The sequence below is a fragment of the Aphis gossypii genome, chromosome 1 (assembly GCF_020184175.1).
Source record: "Aphis gossypii isolate Hap1 chromosome 1, ASM2018417v2, whole genome shotgun sequence".
NCBI lineage: Eukaryota > Metazoa > Arthropoda > Insecta > Hemiptera > Aphididae > Aphis > Aphis gossypii.
In genome coordinates, this window is record NC_065530.1 from 81,865,016 (window position 1) to 81,880,125 (window position 15,110).

Sequence of the window (15,110 nt, forward strand, 5' to 3'; positions counted from 1 at the left end):
AACCAGATGGCAAAATTGTTGAAGCTTTAAGAAGGTACAATATTAAAAACACATTACAATATAATGGAATAATAAATAATTTAAAAAGACAAACAATAGGTATATTTTAACTTCTTTATAGTATATAAAATAATAAAAATAACTTTAATCAGTGTTTAAATGCTATTGAAGGAATTACAGATTTTAGTTTTGAAAAACTTAATGTAGCTTTGCCATAATCCCAGTTATTTTCAACTAAACACCTGGTAAAAAAGAAAACAAGAAAAATTAATAATAATATATTATATAACTTATACACTTTTACAAAATGGAAAATTTAAAAAATTGTATTGCAAATAAAATGTTGAATTATCAAAACTAAATATATTTCAATAAGTATCTAGTTGAGCAATATATTATACATTTATTACATAACAATGAATATAATGCATGTATCTTACTTTTTGACCATTTATCGTTCATTCCAGACTCATTTGAAAACCTCTTAATCATTAACAATTCATTTTTAGAATTTTCATTATGATTATTAGAAGAATCTAAATGGATTTTAGTTGATGCTGTAGAAAGGGCTGGTTCTATTGGTTTTGTGTTGGGTACAGGAAATGATAATTTAGTGCTAGACATAGGACATAAGGAAGTCAACGGTTGAGAGTTGGATAGCATACTGACTATTGGTGTAGTTAATGGTAATCCAGGGCAATGCCGCTGCTGATGTGATGATTGTAAGTGCTGAACTACAGATGTCTGAAAAGTAGATGTTGACTGTGTATCTATGGTCTGTGACAATGGAGAGAACTGCTTTGATGAAAGTGAGTCTTGTTGGTATTCTGATGACAGACAGTTAGGTATGGCTGTCTTTGAACATAATGTTGATAATACATCAGGTAATTTATCTCCTATAAGCATTGCAGTTTTAAAACTGTTGCTATTAGATGGATAATTTGTCATTGATGGTTTAAAAACATAGAACCGTTTTGTTGATTCCTAAAAATGCACATTTATAGTATAGCTTATTAAGAAAATGAGATCAAAAAAATGTACTCACTTCCATTAACTCAGAGGATACTAATGTTATAAACATCATATCACTTAATATTATCCAACTATTTTTAGCAGGTACTAAACTGAATGTCCTACAAAATGATCTAAATACTTGATGATTGTGGTTTTCATTAAATTCTTCGGCAAACACGCCATTCACCACTACCTGGATTATTGTAGACTGGAGAAAAATAAAGTATTAAAGTTAAATTAAAACAAAAACTTAAAGACTTACACTTGCAAATGGTACATCAATTATGAATGAGCCAAAGTCATGTTTTGTTTTGGGCAACTTTTCTAAAATGTTTATTATGTTTTCTTTGCCTTTGTGTATAAGACAATTAATACTTTGGTTTTGATCGGATATCAACAAATTTCGACTTTCAGGTATGTAATTCGCTAGACTACCATGCATACTAAAACATATAATATATACAATCAAAATAAATAAGTTATACAGTCCTGAAGATTTTATATGATTTTTGATAAATACCAAGATTTTAGTAAGCAACTAGATAGTGAATATGTAGCATTATCGTGGTAAGCTTCTGATATCATTTGTCTGGATACTTTGTTGTCATACTGTTCATAGTATTTTGCTAGGAACAATTCTACTAAAGTCATAACTGGATTTGATTGTACCAAGTTAGAGCTAAACTGTTGTATTGGGTAACTATTTCCTAAGTTGGTTGGCATTTTCAACTTGGAATCAGCATTAGTCAAAGAAGGCAAATTTAATTCATCCTAAAAAAAAGTAATAATATTTACTAATCAGTCATCATCTAAGAAATACAACAAATGATCATATAAAATATACATCACAATAAGCAGAGCTCGAATTGTAGACATGCAGGAGGATGAAGCTTTAACTAATTTATTTTTTTATTAGTGAACCTTAACTATTATTTTTCATTGGAAAGGAAGGACAGCGTAATCTAATGCCCATATTAGTTTTTTATCAAAAAATATGGATTTAAAAAGTAGACAACATATAAATGTAATTCCTCCAGCTTCTAGCTACAATGAACGTTTAGTCTTTAAAGCACTTCTTAAATATTGCGAAACAGCTCATAAAGAACCACACAATTTGAATACAATATTCAAGTCCCCTTATCTCAAAACTCTACCTCACATTTCCAAAGCTTTTTACACCTCCATCATTGATTCCAATAAAATCCTTTTACCTGATAGCTACACTAACAATAAGCCATTTTCTAAATTTATCTTAAAACTTTCTGCAATAATAAATCCCCTCATTGTGTATACTAATGTTCAATAGTCTAAACATTATTCTTACCTCATAGAAATAATGTTTTATCTTCAAACGAAATTAAGTATTTGTTATAATTAAAAATTGAAATTTTCACCAGTTATTTAAATTGGCATTTTATTTACATGATTTAATTTTCAAAATATTTCGTTTATTTTAATGCCATTTATAGGCATTTGAATTATTTGTTTTTGTTTATTATTTTTTTTTTTATGAATATCGATAAAAAAATTTTAGCCGAGTTTAAATACTAGAAAATGTAATATAAAGTTTTTCATAAGTTATTCTTATATTGATTAAAAAATTATAAGAATACATTGGCACAATTTTTTTATTAGCATTTTAAATTCAAATATTGACAAAAATTCGTCAAAATCATGAATATTTGCATATTATTTTATAGGTTTAATATTCAGGGATGGGCAACTTTAAGTCTCTAGAGTGCCAATTTTTAGAAAATTAAAATCTAGCAGGACAGAAGAAAGCAAAGAAAAAAAAGTTATTCAAAAATTCAAAATATACATTTTAATTAGTATTTATTTTATTAATACTAAATAAATAGTCATTCTACCATGAGGTGTTAAAATTTCTATTTTCATCGACAGCATGATATGAATATACAAGCTATGGTTAAAAAAAGCTATACCATACCGATAAACTTTAAAATTGTATGATATAATTTGGAAATGTAGGACGGGTCAGATTAAAAATACTCGCCCATCCCTGGTATAACTCACAAAATTTTTTGGATAAACAGCTAAAAGTTGAAAATTTAATACAAGATTTTACATAAGTTTAGCTTACAATAATTATAAAAGAACTTAAATTTTGGTGTATTCAGGCCATTAAAACAAAAACCACCTTTTTCACCAATAACTGGAAATTATATCCTAGGCTGACAAATCATCTTTGTGCAGAACCGTTGTTCGTATACAATGATATTGATACCTATCATTGGATTCAAAATTAATACTCCTGATATATACTAGTGATCCACACGGCATCTAATGTACAGCAGAGCAGTACCCACTTACCTGCTTTTAGATTTTATACTATCTTAACTATTGTGTTTCACTATTATTATTTTGAAATGTAGATTAATTATCTTATACATATCTTGAATAATTGTTGAGCTATCATAGTTACACTAGAAGCTTATTAAAATAAAATAAAAAAAGATATAATAAGTAATATCATCAACTTTGAACTTACCAACTTGATTAACATAGGAAATAATTTTTGTACATTCCTGAAACAGTTATAATTACATATTATAATATGAATAATAAACAATATTAGTTAAAATAAATAAATAGTTAATGTTAGACATATTAGTTATTTTAACAATTTAAAAGTGAGACACTCATTATGTTAATTATTCACTTTCAAAAATGTGTGGTGTAGCTCAAAGAATATTGATGGAAATATAATAAACATTTCCAACATCAATGTTAGAATGCTTATGGCTTTAATAAATTTATGTAAAAAATAATGTGAATGTTTTATAATCTGTGATAGTTATGTATTCTAGAATGTATTATAATTTGATTTTCAATTTCTGCCATAAAGTTTTTTACACATGAAGCATAACATTTTAAATCCTGAACTAAGAGTTTCATATAAGTACTATAAATCGTGATAACTGAAGTGAATCATCATCGTCTAGCTAAAATCGCTAAAACTATGATGATGGACATGCCCGGTTCAAGGGAAAGGCAACATATGCTTAGAGAGGCATTTCATATTTTTGTATTTTAGATAAAAAAAAATATTTGATGTAGTATTTACATGTAAGGGGCGGCAAAACTTAAGTTTTCCTAGGTGTGTTTAAACACTTGAGCCGAACCTGAGTATAGAATTTGGACAGTTTTGTGATATAGACACCATCTAAGAAAGGATTTTTCAAAATTTATCCCTGTAGGTGTTAAAAGAGGTAAAAATTAAAAAAACTTAATAGAAAATAGGTTATATTATTAAATTAATAAAATGTTGTACAATGTATTGATTATTATGGAAAGCAGAGCAATAACAAACCTGAGTGGTAAAGTTATAAAGTTTTCATTCACCAGGGCAGGACTATAACCAGAATTGAAAATTATACTTTTATATGCACCTTAGCCAGTGCATTTGCTAAAATTATTTAAGCAGTTATTGTTAAAACTGTATCATAAAGATATTACAGGTTACACACTGACTCTCTAAGAATATATTTCCCAAAATTCAACCCCTAAAAGTGTCATGATACCCTTTTACAATTTATAATTGTATATAATTTTAAGACAAGGTTAATGATATTATTTAATTTGTCATGGTAATGTTGTCTGGGATGATCAGCTAGTAAATAATACATAAGTAGCATAAGGACACAAAAATAATGTTGGTAATTCAATAATTTACTTAATGACTAGTAAGTTAATGTACATAAACAATTATGTATAAATGTGGATAATAACATTTAAAAAAAAAGTATTTTATTAATTTAAAATATAAAATTGATTTGTAATAAAAACAGTAATTTTGCCAACCAACAAATTTAAGGCAATAAAAAATATTGAAATTTAATGTACCGTAGAATTCACAAATTAAAAAAAAAAAATAGTGTTTATTGTTAAAACTAAAAGGGAGGGGTTCTTTATACATATATTTTGCTCACCGTGTGTAACAATTTTTGTCCATTGTTTCGCATACTGGATTTTTGGACAATGTTAGCACTTCAATAGTATAACCAAAAAGACTCTTTAGTTTATTTAATTCAGTAAACTGTAACAAAAATGATTTTAGCATATTGGTCCAATCAAAGTAAAAAATATGGAACACATTACTTTATTATCAGCCAATATCAACACTTTCAATTCAGGGAACAATCTACGTATCCATACAAGCCCATCACCTAAATATATGTTATTTCTGGCTAGATTCAAATGATTCAAGTTATGCTTGGTGTGTTGAGCAGCTATATTGAGTGTTGCCAAAAGAACTGCAGGTCGATTTAATGGTACAAACAGTTCATTATCGGTAAATACTATAATAAAAATAAACAATTTTTCATTATTTCTTTTAAAACTATTATTAACTTAATATAAAATTAACTTTTATGTACTTGAATAAGCATGGAATTTTGACAAATCTAAACTCTTGGTTCTAGGGTTGTAACGAGTCGCCACAGCTTCTATAATTTTTTCTTTTACTTCACTGGATACTGGTATTAATGATGAAATCCTTCGTTTAGGTGAGTATGGTATGACCTTTATAATTAACTAAAAACAAATATTTGTTTAAATATTTATTTTTTAAGTTTGATCACACATTTAGATATGAACAACTTAAACTTACTTTTCTATCATCTCTTAGTGTTATCTTATAGCTTGTATTATACAATGCCACAGCAACTTTATAATTATCAATAAGAAATTTTAATGTATTCTCAGAAAATCGTTTCTATAAAATTAAAATAAATATTAAGTATTAAACTATTTTAAAAGTATTATAATATTATTATACACAGTTGTAATAAAAAAAAAAAAATAATTAGTATTAAAATAGCATAGGTACATCGTATGGATAAAACATTAATGGTGAGATTTGTAATTCAATTTTTTTCAATACTTCATCAAATTCTTCAGCATTTGTCACCTTAAAAACCAAAACAGTTATTATTTTAATACTTACAATAGGTATGGATATATTAAAATGTAGAACTTACAAGAACTAAGTACCAACCAGATATACTTCTGTCTACAATGCACAATGAATTTTTGAAATTGCCATGACTACCATGACTAGAATTCCTTTCAGGACAAGATATCATAATCAATTTTAATAATCATTAATTTTTTTTTAAATTCCTATTCATGATAATATATTAAATAGGTACTTAAATACCTTTGAGAAAATTTTTTTTTGGATGGTACATTATATTTTGAAGGTCTGCCATCAAATTTATTTTGATCCGAGTAGCTTTTATTATTCCAGTTCTTTTTAATAGTTTTATTTCCATAGTTGTGCGCTTTGAATGAACTTATTTGATTGTAATTTTTAGGATATGGGTTAAATTGTCCTCTATGAATAATTTTAGGCCTTGAAGTAAAACTGTCATGTTGACTATCTAAAAATTAGTGTCATAGATTGCATAAATAGTTATGTTTAGCATATTAACTAAAAATATAAATACAAATACAACATCTCGTAAATATTGATATGTTAAAAATACATTTTTTTAATGAATTAGAAGTTATTATTTTTCTTGCTTATTGATCTCTAGAAACCAATAAGCATACAATTTAATAATAAACACAATATCACAATGTGACGTAGTCGACCACATTCGTGGCAAGCCTTTTCACACATTTTAAGAATTATAATGTATACTATATAGTGTAATTTACAAGAAACTAAAGGATATTGTATATGTACAATACCAACAAACTACAGTATTCGGTTTCATTGATATCCACTTTGTATGACTTTACCGTGTATCAATATAGACAAAACTCGGTATACGTATAGAATTAGTCAACCCGTCTCAAGGACTTAGTCGTTTTCAAGCCACGTTGTAACACTGCCACTTTTTCAAATCCATTCTCAACACATTTTAGGGCTTACAGTTAGTCAGTCATGCACTAACTTCGCCGCTAGAAGGTTCTATTTAAATCCAAGTTTCAGTGTATAATTTAACTAATTTTTCAGATTGAACTATTTGCTCTGTTCATGTATTCATATACAATTTATTGTAATTTAAACTTAAATCCAGATCCACACTAGAACGAACATATTCGTTGATAATGTTTCAAATATTTATTATTTTTTTTTTTTTTTGATGGGGGGAGGTTTGAACCCTAAACCTCCCCTGGATACGACCATGATGTTCCATACACATTTATAAATTTGTTTTTAACTACATCAAACTGTTTACTTACTAATTACTTAAACTACCTACATCGATCCTCATGTCAAAGCGTAAGACAGAAAACTAAAAGTATAGTGTAAAGTGCATGAGATATTACAATACGGAAATCTCAATAATTCGAAGTTCAAAACTATACTTCAAGTAGACTTCAAACTCCGTAGCTATTATGGACAATATTTAAATAGTAAATCGTATGTCCGAAGTTAAGTTTGCGAAAATTTTTTTTTTTTTTTAACTGTTATTTACAATTAGTTTCAACAGTTAAGTGTTAACAAACAAAATCAGTTTGCGTAGTTAATTGGTAGTTATAACATAGGTAAGTTATTTTATAAAACAGTTTTTATGCTTTATACACTTATATTTTGTTGTATCAAAGAGATTTTTTTCATTTCATTATTATCAAATTAAGAAATAAGTATTACGATGTAAATATGTAATCGATGTATATAACAACTATAAAATGTATTATAAATTACCTAAGTAACTATTTTATAGTTAATGTATAATATAATACATAGTGTTTTCCAATTATAGCCAATAGGAGGCAATTATAATTTATATTATAATACAATAGCGATAGCTAATAGAGACCATAATATAATTGTTTCTATTTTAAATCATAATATCACAAACCTGATATTAGGAATCACGATCACGATTAAAGATATATTATATTTTTAATCATGATCGCGATACACTGTTTACTTATTAAATTATGAATAATATAAGTTTATGCTGCCAAAAATACATATTGTGGCAAAAACTGGTCTTTATAATTTTGTGGCTTATGAGCGTGATCCGCTCTACTTCTACCCCTTTAATCGGGGCTTGAGTAGTATGTATTTTAGTAAGTGGATATTTTTAGTTTTCTGAATATTGATTACGAAGCGATTAGAACATTGTTTTTTTAAATCGCATATACAAAAATGTGTGGCAAATCTAAAAATTCATTAGCACAAGCTCTGGCTCGAAGGAATAATATAATAACCAACATTTAGATATCATATATTTTCATAGAAATGATAACCACCGAAGTCGATGGTCAAAACGCGTACTTAAGTCGCCATTACAATAATATTTTTTGTGAAACTTTAAATTATAAAATACATATTATTTAGTAATATAAATTAATAAGTATTATCAACAAGGTAAAAAATTAACAAAAAAGTAAAAACACATTAAAGTTAAGATTTAAATAAAATTTTAAAAATGACCAACAATAAATGTTTACTGTTAATTATAGATTGCATTCAAATGTTTAATCGAATTATTTATAAATATAATATTCTTCTGACAAATTTATCATATTTATTTATAGATATATAAATGCATAATATAATCCTAAAATGGGAAATGGTATTATATAGTGTATTACTATTTAAATATTAATTTAGTATTCAGTACTATTGACTGTTATTTTAATTTAACACAAAATAATAATATTATGATACTGAATAGCGATTATTGTTTAATATAATATTATATATATTGTAGCCAGTGTACCACTACTATCATTGTACCACTTGTTAGTTGTTATAATAATATTACAACATTCTGCTTATAATAATATCTATACGTTTTTTGGGTTATTCCATGTTAATAGATGAACCCTTTATGCGAGGGATATAATATTACCTATATTGTATAATAAATAAATACATATATCAACGAATTGTGAGTACACTGCCACACTGGGAACAGACTACAAAGTATAAAAAGTATTTCGTGAAAAATAGTAAGAGCAATTCTAAGCGACGAGAAATGAGTTTTTCTATGACTGAAATGTTAATTATTTATATTCATAATCAAGCAATTTTTTCGGTATTTGTAGTGATTGAGACTACCGGACAGGAGTGTTGTCCAAATACCCAAGCCAATTCGTATAGTAATCTCGGAGCTCTAGCTCAGAAAAATATAATCATAAACAACGATAATAACATAATAAAGATTAGACTGATTAGAATTTTTCGTAGTCTTGCTCTTAAGATCGAACTTTCCACACTCGACAATATTTAAACTGTAACTTCTTCGAAAATAAAATATGAAAATTTTGTAATTTCTCTTCTCTTAGGGAAGAAATGCTCAATTAGGGGGGGGGTACAACAAAAATGTAAACAGTCGACGTCAAATCGACTTGACGAAAAATGAAATCTATTTTCAGAATTCTTATCATTTCACTATAGGTAATACAATAGATACATTGGAAACTGAGCACGTCCGGTGTGTCGGTCAAAGACAGATGGATAATCCTAGTAAAACAATCCAACTTTGGAGTTGTATTTAAAGAAAAAAACACCGCGTCCGAAAGACGAACGCCCGGAGGGAGGTGGGCGATCGACCGCGCAACCGAACCCTCAGGTTTCATCCCCTCAACCGTGTGACCACGGCCAGTTTCACCCATAACACCTTACACCCCATACTCACGTGAACGGACGTCGTGATTCAAAGACAACGAATCGAGTCCGTCAATCCGTCCGGGGAAGTCGGCATCGGGTCGTCCGGAAAAGTCGACATCGGATCGTCCGCGATGGTCGGCATCGGGTCGTCCGGAGAAGTCGATATCGGATCGTCCGCGGCGGTCGGTGTCGGATCGTTCGCGGCGATCGGCATGGGATCGTCCTCCACGGTCGGTATCGCGTCGACTGCGGTGGTCGATGTCCGGCCGTCGACTTCCGGCGGATATGTCGGCCATCACACGGTCGCACAAGTCAGAAACGAGGTACGCCGGATACGGACGAGTGAAAAACGGGCTCGGCAACAGTAGGTACGTAAGGCTGACACACACACACACACTAAACGATAATAACACTTAACTTTCCAAGCACTAAATAGCGGAAGACGATGTACAGTATTTGCACTGTGGTCGATATATCTGGAGAACTCAACAAAACGCGATTATACAAGCACAGCACGTTGACTGAGCAAGGGCCACCGAGTAAAACGTGGAGTCGGCTAGACGGTAGGCCGTTGATAAAAATATGTTAAAAATAAACATTTAACACAATAATCGGTACCTATTGGCCGAATCGAATGATCGACCGCTGAACGACGATTAGTAGTGATCGGTGGTGGGGGTGACGGGAACCCGTCGGCCGACAGTTATTGTCCTCGGCCCCACACTACACATGGATGTTCAATATTATTATTTCATATTAATTATTATACCCAGGTAATAGTTGTTTTATTCTGTGTATTTACTATTTAGGTACTACAATAAAACTATTACAATGCCTCAGCCGAATAATATAAATAATAGACGATTCTATTATTATGGATAATTAATCGTCCGTTATCTCGATAAAGTTTCAGATCATAGGTAGTCAACGTAAATTTTTGAGTCGTCAACATTTTTTACTGATTTTTATTATTATTATTATCATTATTATAGTTTAAAAATTGCAATGAAAAAAAAAACTAAACTTAACTTATTATAATGCTTAATATCAGTTTAGCAACTATGGCTAAAAAGATGGGGTTTTAATTCTCATACACCCATGACCCTTATACATTTATTAAATTAATGAAGCAATATGAATATTAAATTTTAAATTTCAATATTTATCTCTCAAAGGTGAAGTCATGAGTTAGAATTGTGAACAAATTTTTCTCTTCACCTTTTGCTTCCAATTATATGTTGTTGAACTACTCTTGTCTTATTGTATATTATATATCATTTGTTCAGTGTTGTGTGAATATAAGCGCTTTTGTTAATTTCCATTTTTATGAATAGCCTTTTCTTTTTAGTTCTAATTTAATGGTTATTACTTATTTTAGAAATTAATAATTTATTACAACATGTATGTCAATATATTAATAACACATAAAATAGTAATATGATTTATTATATAGATGTTAATGTACAATTTCATATCCTTAATACTAGGTTTATAATCACTTATTAAAATAAAAATAAATCGAAGTCTTAAATATTTATATAAATAATTCATTAATGCGTATTGATAAATGTTTGGTGTATTATTGAATTAAATTAATATTTTCAAACATTATTCACTTGTCTAACATTTATATTAATCCTTGTAACTTGCATATAACTCTTAAAAGGCTCTTCCAACTCATTGTCGTAATTAAAATATTGATCATTTTTAGGTAACAGCACTTTTGGTACACCATGGTAACATAATCGACTTTCTTTACTCATAATGATAGTATCCCCAGATCTTAAAAGTATAGCAACTGGTTTGTCATCCAATGAATGTCCCCCAATAAGGAATATGGCACTTAAACCAAAACTATAAGATACATAATCACATTAGTATTATATATATATTCAGTTGATTTAAAAGTGTAGATTATTTTTGAATCCATTATTTTTACCTGATTGACAATAGTGGAGCGCTTAGATTATACTCCGAGTGATCCGTATGACCAGAGAGTGTTGATGAAGGATGGTAAAAGTTTACAATAGCTGCTTCTGCCATAAATTCATCAGGGAATTGTAATAATTTGATGATAGTTTTACTAAGTTTAGATAAGTCCATTGGAAATTCAGATTTTGCGGTTTCAGAATATACCTAATTTAAAATTGTTTAATAAAAATAATTAATTTCTTTTATTTAAATATTAAATAATTGATACTCATAGATTATAATAATTAATAGGTTAAATTATAAATAAGAGAAACGAAAACAAATAATCTATAAATTAACATAAAAAATATTCTTTTTTTTTTTGGGAATTTGCAATAAACCTTAATTTTATAAATTTGTTAAAGTTAAAACAAATATTATGTAAATATAAAATAAATAAATAGTATAATAATCTATTTTTCAACTAACTTTTGTATCCCAGTCATGATGATATCCAAGTGTAGCCCATCGTAATTGATTTCTAAGTTTTAAATTAATTTCATTCCTAAAAATAAAAAATAAAACATATAATTAACAATACCTAGTATATTAAACCTTATTAAAATTAATAAATAAAACAAAATATTTTTTTGAGCCTTTTACATTAAATACATTTGTTGGCTTTACTGTTATACATTTAAGATTTTAAAATTAATAATTCATCAATATAATTAACTATAACCTAACTTATTTGATAAAGTCCACCAATCTTCTCCATCACCAAGGATACGATGAGCATCAATATTTAATCGATTTGGCTTCTTTGTATAGTCTGCAATGCATCGTTTCAACCAATATTTTTGACCAATTGATGTAAATGGATTTTTAATAAATATTAAACCTAGGTATAACAAAAAAATAATAAGTACATGTAAATATATAATACTACAAATTGATTTTAATTAGATTTTGATATTTTACCTGGTACATTTAAAACATCATAACATTTCCAATCTGATATATTACTCTTTAAACCAAGATTGTCTAGTATTTCTTTATCATCATTGAAAAATTCTGATGTTAATATCTTAGGTTTCTAGAATAATCATAAATTAATATTTTATTTTATAAATAAATATTATTGATAAGATTAATAACTCACCATGAATTCAGTATTGACTTCATTTTCAAAGTCTATAATATTTGATTGTTGTTCAAGTGAATTAATATGCTTGTAAAACTTAAAATATTCCTTAAACATTTTGAAATTAAATTAACATATTTAACTTTGACAGTTTGATAAAATTATAAAAACCTAATGCCTATAAATAGTCTATAAGTCTTATTGTAGAAGTTTATATTTTTCAATGTAAAAACTAAAAAGTTCAAACAATTAAGAAATTTAATAATTATTTTAAATATTGTATTGTTATTTGTTATCTGTAAGACAGTAACTGCATAAACGTTATCAACATGATAAAAATTGATGTTCTCTATTATTGTACTTTATTCCGTGATGTTATATAAATAAATATATCACAGATTAGATTAGAGCCATGAACATTGAAGATGAGAATAAAGAGACTATTTTTTTTTTTAATAATACCGGATTTCATAAAAAATTAACTATTTGGACCTTTTCCTGTTACCCACATCCTTTTTTTTATGGAAAATATTTTAAAATAATAATCCACACACACTTTAGATTCTGGGGGCACGGAATTTGCTATGTGTCTTTTTTTGGTTTTTCCATTAATTAACTATCGATCGATAAATGTTCTTTCTATTGCTGTAAAAACTGTATAATATTATCTTATCGCTTTGAAAGAACGGAGGGATAGCGCCGGCAACCGGTGTTCGACACAACACGTAGGTACTCTAAGTACACGGTACATCGTACACCTGATTCAGATAGTATATAAATTATATTTAATTATATATATATATAAAAATATCAGGTGCCATGAAAAAATCGAAACGGAAAACTTGTTATAGATAAAATTCTGCTTAACCTTATACTGTTGCACACTCTCGAGTCTCGATCTTCTTTCCTTAGAAATATATTTTATATATTCCTTAGGAAATTCTGGAAAGTCCCAAAACAAGATATGAATATTTGATAAAAAAAAGATGTGGAGTTACATGGCGGTTGATCTAGTATTTGAAAGTAAATTCAGCAGATAGAGAAGAATGAGGGATTGGATGAGAAATAAGATGGTCCAGAAAGGCCAAAAAAAATAGTTAGGGCAACATGTTGAGCCTCGTATAATAGACATTAGGCAATCCATTATGCATATTCTTATCACTGGTTAGATGAATAATAATTTGATAACTTCATACTCGTCTTGTCTTGTATTCTTATTTAAAACTATTGTTATTTTCAAAAATTGTTTATTATACTTTAACAGTTTATATTCTATATTTTTTTTCATTAAATATGTCAAGTTCTGACGATGATCTAGATGTACTACAACTCTCAGCCGAAGCGCAGAGAGCTTTAAAAGAATTTTATGAAGAACAAAACGAAAAAATATTGTCACATTGTGATGATAAAAAAGATGCAACCGATGTGAAATTTGACGAAGATTGGGTAAGTTTGCAATATTCACTTACTATGTATTTCAATTAATTTTTTATAATATAAATTTAGTGATTTGTTTCAGCAATTAAGCCAATTTTGGTATGATGATGAAACATGTGAGCGAATTGTTGATTGTGTTCATAAAACGGTTGGATCAAATGGTAGTGTAGCATTGATATCATGTCCTACGTTGTATAAGACCTTTAAGAAAAAGACACCCACAATGTTAAGTATGATCAAAAATTATAGTATGTTAATATGTACAATACTGTATTTGAAATCTTTGATTTTTAGTTAAACTATTTGAATTTGACAAAAGGTTTAGTGTTTATGGTTCAGATTATGTTTTTTATGATTACAATGAACCAATGAAATTTGATGAAGAGTTATTGAACAGTTTTGATTTAGTTGTTGTTGACCCTCCATTTTTGTCTGAAGAATGTTTAACAAAATCACTGCAAACTACAAAATCTCTTACAAAACAACATGTTATATTGTGTACAGGTTAGAATCTCAGAATTTCTATTTTTTTTATAATTTAAGAGTTATGACTTAATGTGTTTTTATCAACAATTAATTCAATGATTTCTTACTTATTTTCAGGGGAAATCATGGATGATTTAGCAACAAAGTTACTAAATGTCCATAAGTGTTCATTTGAACCAAAGCATAAAAACAATCTAGCTAACCAATTTGCTTGTTTTACAAATTTTCCATCTGAACTTGATTAGTAAGTAGTTACTTGTTTCTTCAAATTCCTCTGTAAAATCAACAAATCTGATATATTCAAATGATTCTATATAATTACAGCTTATATAATCGTATTTTTACTTTTTAATTTTTTTCCCTTTAAATCATTTTTTGGCTATAAACATTATTGTAATCTTTAGTTTATCTGATTTTTAAGAATACCATTTTAGAATTGTTTATTTCTGATTATCATTCTCAAAAGCAACCAAAAAGTTGCCTTGTTAGTTTTTTTAATTTATGATAAGTACTGGATCT

The 15,110-nt window shown here is 27.9% G+C and overlaps 3 protein-coding genes across 3 annotated transcripts; 1 reads left to right on the plus strand and 2 right to left on the minus strand.

Moving 5' to 3' along the window:
- Positions 1-79: 79 nt before the first annotated feature.
- Positions 80-10,290, minus strand: LOC114128811 (nuclear RNA export factor 1-like). Its single transcript, XM_050202063.1, has 14 exons — positions 9,642-10,290; positions 6,194-6,416; positions 6,015-6,099; positions 5,864-5,944; positions 5,645-5,749; positions 5,412-5,568; positions 5,134-5,333; positions 4,965-5,071; positions 3,524-3,560; positions 1,535-1,785; positions 1,277-1,457; positions 1,046-1,222; positions 442-984; positions 80-244 (listed from the first exon to the last, which is right to left on the minus strand). The coding sequence occupies exons 1-14, from the start codon at positions 9,907-9,909 to the stop codon at positions 149-151; spliced, it is 2,511 nt and encodes an 836-aa protein (XP_050058020.1). The 5' UTR covers positions 9,910-10,290; the 3' UTR covers positions 80-148.
- A 748-nt stretch (positions 10,291-11,038) lies between these two features.
- LOC114128818 (nucleic acid dioxygenase ALKBH1) lies at positions 11,039-12,918 on the minus strand. The gene is made up of 6 exons (XM_027993401.2): positions 12,687-12,918; positions 12,506-12,620; positions 12,272-12,425; positions 12,014-12,089; positions 11,553-11,749; positions 11,039-11,467 (listed from the first exon to the last, which is right to left on the minus strand). The coding sequence occupies exons 1-6, from the start codon at positions 12,783-12,785 to the stop codon at positions 11,215-11,217; spliced, it is 894 nt and encodes a 297-aa protein (XP_027849202.1). The 5' UTR covers positions 12,786-12,918; the 3' UTR covers positions 11,039-11,214.
- Positions 12,919-13,682: 764 nt separating this feature from the next.
- LOC114128815 (EEF1A lysine methyltransferase 1) lies at positions 13,683-14,929 on the plus strand. The gene is made up of 4 exons (XM_027993398.2): positions 13,683-14,114; positions 14,188-14,335; positions 14,400-14,609; positions 14,709-14,929. The coding sequence occupies exons 1-4, from the start codon at positions 13,962-13,964 to the stop codon at positions 14,834-14,836; spliced, it is 639 nt and encodes a 212-aa protein (XP_027849199.1). The 5' UTR covers positions 13,683-13,961; the 3' UTR covers positions 14,837-14,929.
- Positions 14,930-15,110: the final 181 nt, after the last annotated feature.

Coding starts and splice junctions, on each gene's coding strand:
- LOC114128811 (XM_050202063.1), bottom strand. CDS start 9,909: ATGGCCGACATATCCGCCGGAAGTCGACGGCCGGACATCGACCACCGC. Junction 985..1,045: donor TATCCTCTGAGTTAATGGAA/GTGAGTACATTT, acceptor GTGCATTTTTAG/GAATCAACAAAACGGTTCTA. Junction 245..441: donor TGAACGATAAATGGTCAAAA/AGTAAGATACAT, acceptor TTCTTTTTTACC/AGGTGTTTAGTTGAAAATAA.
- LOC114128818 (XM_027993401.2), bottom strand. CDS start 12,785: ATGTTTAAGGAATATTTTAAGTTTTACAAGCATATTAATTCACTTGAA. Junction 12,621..12,686: donor AAGTCAATACTGAATTCATG/GTGAGTTATTAA, acceptor TGATTATTCTAG/AAACCTAAGATATTAACATC. Junction 11,750..12,013: donor ATCATGACTGGGATACAAAA/GTTAGTTGAAAA, acceptor ATTTTAAATTAG/GTATATTCTGAAACCGCAAA.
- LOC114128815 (XM_027993398.2), top strand. CDS start 13,962: ATGTCAAGTTCTGACGATGATCTAGATGTACTACAACTCTCAGCCGAA. Junction 14,336..14,399: donor AAAGACACCCACAATGTTAA/GTATGATCAAAA, acceptor TTTGATTTTTAG/TTAAACTATTTGAATTTGAC. Junction 14,610..14,708: donor ACATGTTATATTGTGTACAG/GTTAGAATCTCA, acceptor ACTTATTTTCAG/GGGAAATCATGGATGATTTA.